The 4,442-nt window shown below is 42.4% G+C and overlaps 1 protein-coding gene across 1 annotated transcript in view; it reads left to right on the forward strand.

Annotated features, from left to right (window-relative positions):
- The first annotated feature begins 447 nt into the window (after positions 1–447).
- Positions 448–4,442, forward strand: part of LOC109905958 (adhesion G-protein coupled receptor G4) — a 17,661-nt gene continuing 13,666 nt past the window's right edge. Inside the window, exons 1-4 of the mRNA XM_031790066.1 lie at positions 448–492; positions 3,186–3,268; positions 3,481–4,107; positions 4,413–4,442. The exon at positions 4,413–4,442 is cut by the window's right edge and continues 68 nt beyond it. Coding sequence (XP_031645926.1) covers positions 3,193–3,268; positions 3,481–4,107; positions 4,413–4,442 — 733 coding nt within the window. The 5' untranslated portion in view covers positions 448–492; positions 3,186–3,192. The remainder of the gene's footprint in view (positions 493–3,185; positions 3,269–3,480; positions 4,108–4,412) is intronic.

Genomic DNA, 4,442 nt, shown 5'->3' on the forward strand with positions numbered 1-4,442 from the left:
ATCTCCACAGAGAACCTATGGAGCTCTGTCACAGTGACCATCGGGTTCTTGGTCACCTCCCTAACCAAGGTCCTTCTCCCCCAAATACTCAGTTTGGCTGGGCAGTCAGCTCTAGTTAGAGTCTTGGTGATTCCAAACTTCTTCCATTTAAGAATGATGGAGGCCTCTGTGTTCGAGGGGACCTTCAATGCTGCAGAAATATTTTGGTACCCTTCCCCAAATCTGTGCCTCGACACAATCCTATCTCGAAGCTCTACGGACAGTTCCTTCGACCTCATGGTTTAGTTTTTGCTCTGACATGCACTGTCAACTGTGGGACCTTCTATAGACAGGTGTGGGCCAATTCCAAATCATGTCCAATCAATTGAATTTACCACAGGTGGAATCCAATCAAGTTGTAGAAACATCTCAAGGATGATCAATGGAAACAGGATGCACCTGACTTTGATTTTGAGTCTCATAGCAAGGGGACTGAATACTTGTTGAAATAAGGTATTTTTAATACATTTGCAAACATTTCTAAAAACCAGTTTTTGTGTGTGTAGATTGCTGTATGTGTAGATTGCTGTATGTGTAGATTGCTGTGTGTAGATTGCTGTGTGTAGATTGCTGTATGTGTAGATTGCTGTATGTGTAGATTGCTGTGTGTAGATTGCTGTGTGTAGATTGCTGAAGATTTGTTATTATTTGATCCATTTTAGAAAAAGGCTGTAACGTAACAAAATGTGGAAAAAGTCAAGGGGTCTGAATACTTTCCGAAGGCACTGTATTTAGTTAGAGTAGGGCAAAGTGACTAGATAAGTAAGGGATAAACGCAGACGTTCTGTACATTACATAAGGGATGATCAACAAGAGGCTTTGCGTTCTATGGAGAATAATGATGGACGTGGAAGGTGTGTACCACGACATGCTAGCGGAGATCAAATTTCAATACTGAAGCAATGCTGCAAATTTCAGCGATACAGAGAGCAAGGTTATTACAAATCTCTGCTGTTGACAACCAAATGCTAATCTAAAAGAAATGGTAGGTAATGTCTAGAGGCTTTTTACAATGTAGATCTAGTATATAAATTGCCTGGCTGAGTTGATGAGACAGTGGATTGCGCAGTCAGATGGAACAGAGTAAATAGGCATTTTAAGGTCATAGGTTTAGCAGGTGGTAACTTGTGGAATAGACACCATCTGGAATGCGGTTTTAACCAATCAGCACCCAGGATTAGAAACACACATTGTGTAAGATGTCAAGGCATCAGTCAGTTTCCCAACACTCCTTACTGATTCTCTGGACATGTCTGTCTGTTAGCTCCATACCAATCAACAGGAACATGTGGAATATAGTGACAGGACCAAGTAAATCATCCAAAGCCTTTCACATACATTTAGTAGAATTCTAAATTGGGTAGAATTTGTATATACCTATTTCCATATTTGAAGAACTAAAGTTGTAGATATCATGGTCAATCTGCCCTCTGTTGCCTTAGTTCTGTTTATTGCTCTGTGTCTGATTAATAAGTAAGCCAGGATACAAAAGGAGAGGGCGTGGAGGTCTTCTTAAAGAGGAAGACATTGTAGTCTCCCTCATTCAAAAAGACTATTATCCCAGGAGGTCAACCTTTTCTCTTAACCTTCCATTTGGTGTTATAGACATGTAAGAGACAGTTTATTCAATTCTAATTTGCTTGTTTTATCTGGCGAAGGACATTGCTTTTTGGACTGGGGGATGACACAGGTAAGTCATAGTTTTGTTTGCATGTACAGTACCAGTCAAGTTTGGACACACCTACTCATTCCAGTGTTTTTCTTCATTTTTGTAAACCATTCATTACCATTTATGATTTTTCTACATTGTAGATTAATAGTAAAGACATCAAAACTGTAGTAACCAAAAAAGATAGTCACCTGGTATGCATTTCAATTAACAGGTGTGCCTCGTTAAAAGTACATTTGTGGAATTTCTTTCCTTCTTAATTCATTTGAACCAATCACAAGGTAAGGGTGGTATACAGAAGATAGCCCTATTTGGTAAAATACCAAGTCCATAGTATGGCAAGAACATCTCAAATAAGCAATATATATGTTGCAAAAAATATGTTTAAAAAATTTAAGATATTTGTCCTCCGAAGAGGGGGGGTGGTGGAGGGGTTAATAAAAAATTAATAAAGACAGTCAATCTGGAAAATTTCAAGAAGTTTGAAAGTTTCTTCAAGTGCAGTCGCAAAAAACATCAAGTGCCATGATGAAACTGGTTCTCATGAGGACCACCACAGGAAAGGAAGACCCAGAGTTACCTCTGCTGCAGAGGATACGTTAATTAAAGTTAACTGCACCTCAGATTGCAGCCGAAATAAATGCTTCACAGAGTTCAAGTAACAGACACATCTCAACATCAACTGTTCAGAGGAGACCGTGTGAATCAGGCCTTCATGGTCGAATTGCTGCAAAGAAACCACTATTAAAGGACACCAATAAGAAGAAGAGTCTTGCTTGGGCCAAGAAAAACGACCAATGGACATTAGACCGGTGGAAATCTATCTTTTGGTCAGATGAGTCCAACTTTCAGATTTTGGTTCCAACCGCCATGTCTTTGAGAGACACAGAGTAGGTGAATGGATGATCTCTGCATTTGTGGTTCCCACCGTGAAGCATGGAGGACGAAAGGGCTATTTGACCAAGACGGGGAGTGATGGAGTGCTGCATCAGATGACTTGGCCACCACAATCACCCAACCTCAACTCAATTGAGATGGTTTGGGATGAGTTGGACCATAGAGTGAAGGAAAAGCAGCCGACAAGTGCTCAGCATATGTGGGAACTCCTTCAAGACTGTTGGAAAAGCGTTCCAGGTGAAGCTGGTTGAGAGAACACCAAGAGTGTGCAAAGCTGTCATCAAGGCAAAGGGTGGCTACATTGAAGAATATAAAATATAAAATATATTTTGATGTGTTTAACACTTTTTTGGTTACTACATGATTCCATTTAATAGTTTTGATGTATTCACAATTATTCTACAATGTAGAAAATAGTAAAATAAAGAAAAACCCTTGAATGAGTAGGTGTGTCCAAACTTTTGACTGGTACTGCATATTGTACTGTTGTCTGATAACGGTTCTATTTGCAGATAGACTTCATTGTTCCCCATTTTCTGACATGATATTTACATGGAGAGATATTCATCTTTTGTTTTAGATTGGTGATGGATTCTGCCAGGAGGCCCTGTTTCATAACCGTGTGTTTGTGGGTACTGGCAACCACCTGTCTTCCATATTCCGGTATGGCCATAAATAAATCAAATCAAATTGTATTGGTCATATACAAATATTTAATGAAGTGATTATGAAGCAATTGTATAAACGCTAGTGTAAAAGTAGTGTCAATAGAATGCATTATGGCTGAAGACTGAACTCCACTAGAGGAGGTTTTGTCCAATTGTCCCCAAAATGTCCAATGTCAGTGTGTGACGTTGGTTCTGTGTTTGTGCCAGGCTCCCAGAGCCCCAGCCTGTGGGGTAAGAAGGCGGTGTTCTTGGGCCGTCCATGTATGTGGCAGCTGGGTAAGGAGTGTGTAATGCCCCTCCTGGAAGAGCTCAGTGTGTGTGTGCACCTGTGCCGGAAGATCGCGACGCCTGATTGGACCGGCTTTGTGTACAAGGCGCCTGGCAACAGGCAGGTAGAGCTGGGGCTTGCAGGCCGGGGAGGGCTCCTGGTGGCATGGCTGTTTGGGCAGGAGTGGTCGGTACCAGAGGACCTGCCCCTGGAACACTGGCAAAACGTCTGCCTCACCTGGTCCAGCAACTCCGAGAGGCTCAGACTCTACATCAATGGGAGCAGTCACCTGGACGCCCCCGTTAACGCCAGCCTGTCCCGGCAACTGGCCAACAATGGCACCCTGACCCTGGGGGTGTCCCATAACATAGTAGATGGGGTGATGGAGTTTGAGGATGGGAAGAACTTCCTGGGGGACATAAGCCTGTTCAGGATGTGGGGGCGGGAGCAGACGGCTGAGGAGGTGAGGGCCCATAGCTGTGCCGATGGGAACGTGGTGAGCTGGGACACCCGTGACTGGGACTACCAGAGCTGCTTACCTGAAGATGACACTAGCCTCCAGTGTGGTTAGCTTCCATACTTATTGTCTTCTACTGTATTCTATTTTGAGTCCTATTGAGAAAGTCAGCCCTGGGCACCATTCTATTCTATTCAAAGGGCCCCACTGAACAAATGTACAGTGAAGTGGAAAACATGATTGTGACAAAACATGTATTCTTTGAGTAAGTAGGGAGATTTCATCCTCTTGATATAATGTGTGAGGGAACATCTGTAGGTAATGTGAGGGAACATCTGTATGTGATTTCTATAATGGAATATCTGGTTAATGCCCTGTCTTCTCCGGTTGGATTGTCTCGGTCACCTTTCTTAGCATGGTCAATGTTCAAAATTAAAATGAAGG

Source organism: Oncorhynchus kisutch, linkage group LG15, assembly GCF_002021735.2.
Source record: "Oncorhynchus kisutch isolate 150728-3 linkage group LG15, Okis_V2, whole genome shotgun sequence".
NCBI lineage: Eukaryota > Metazoa > Chordata > Actinopteri > Salmoniformes > Salmonidae > Oncorhynchus > Oncorhynchus kisutch.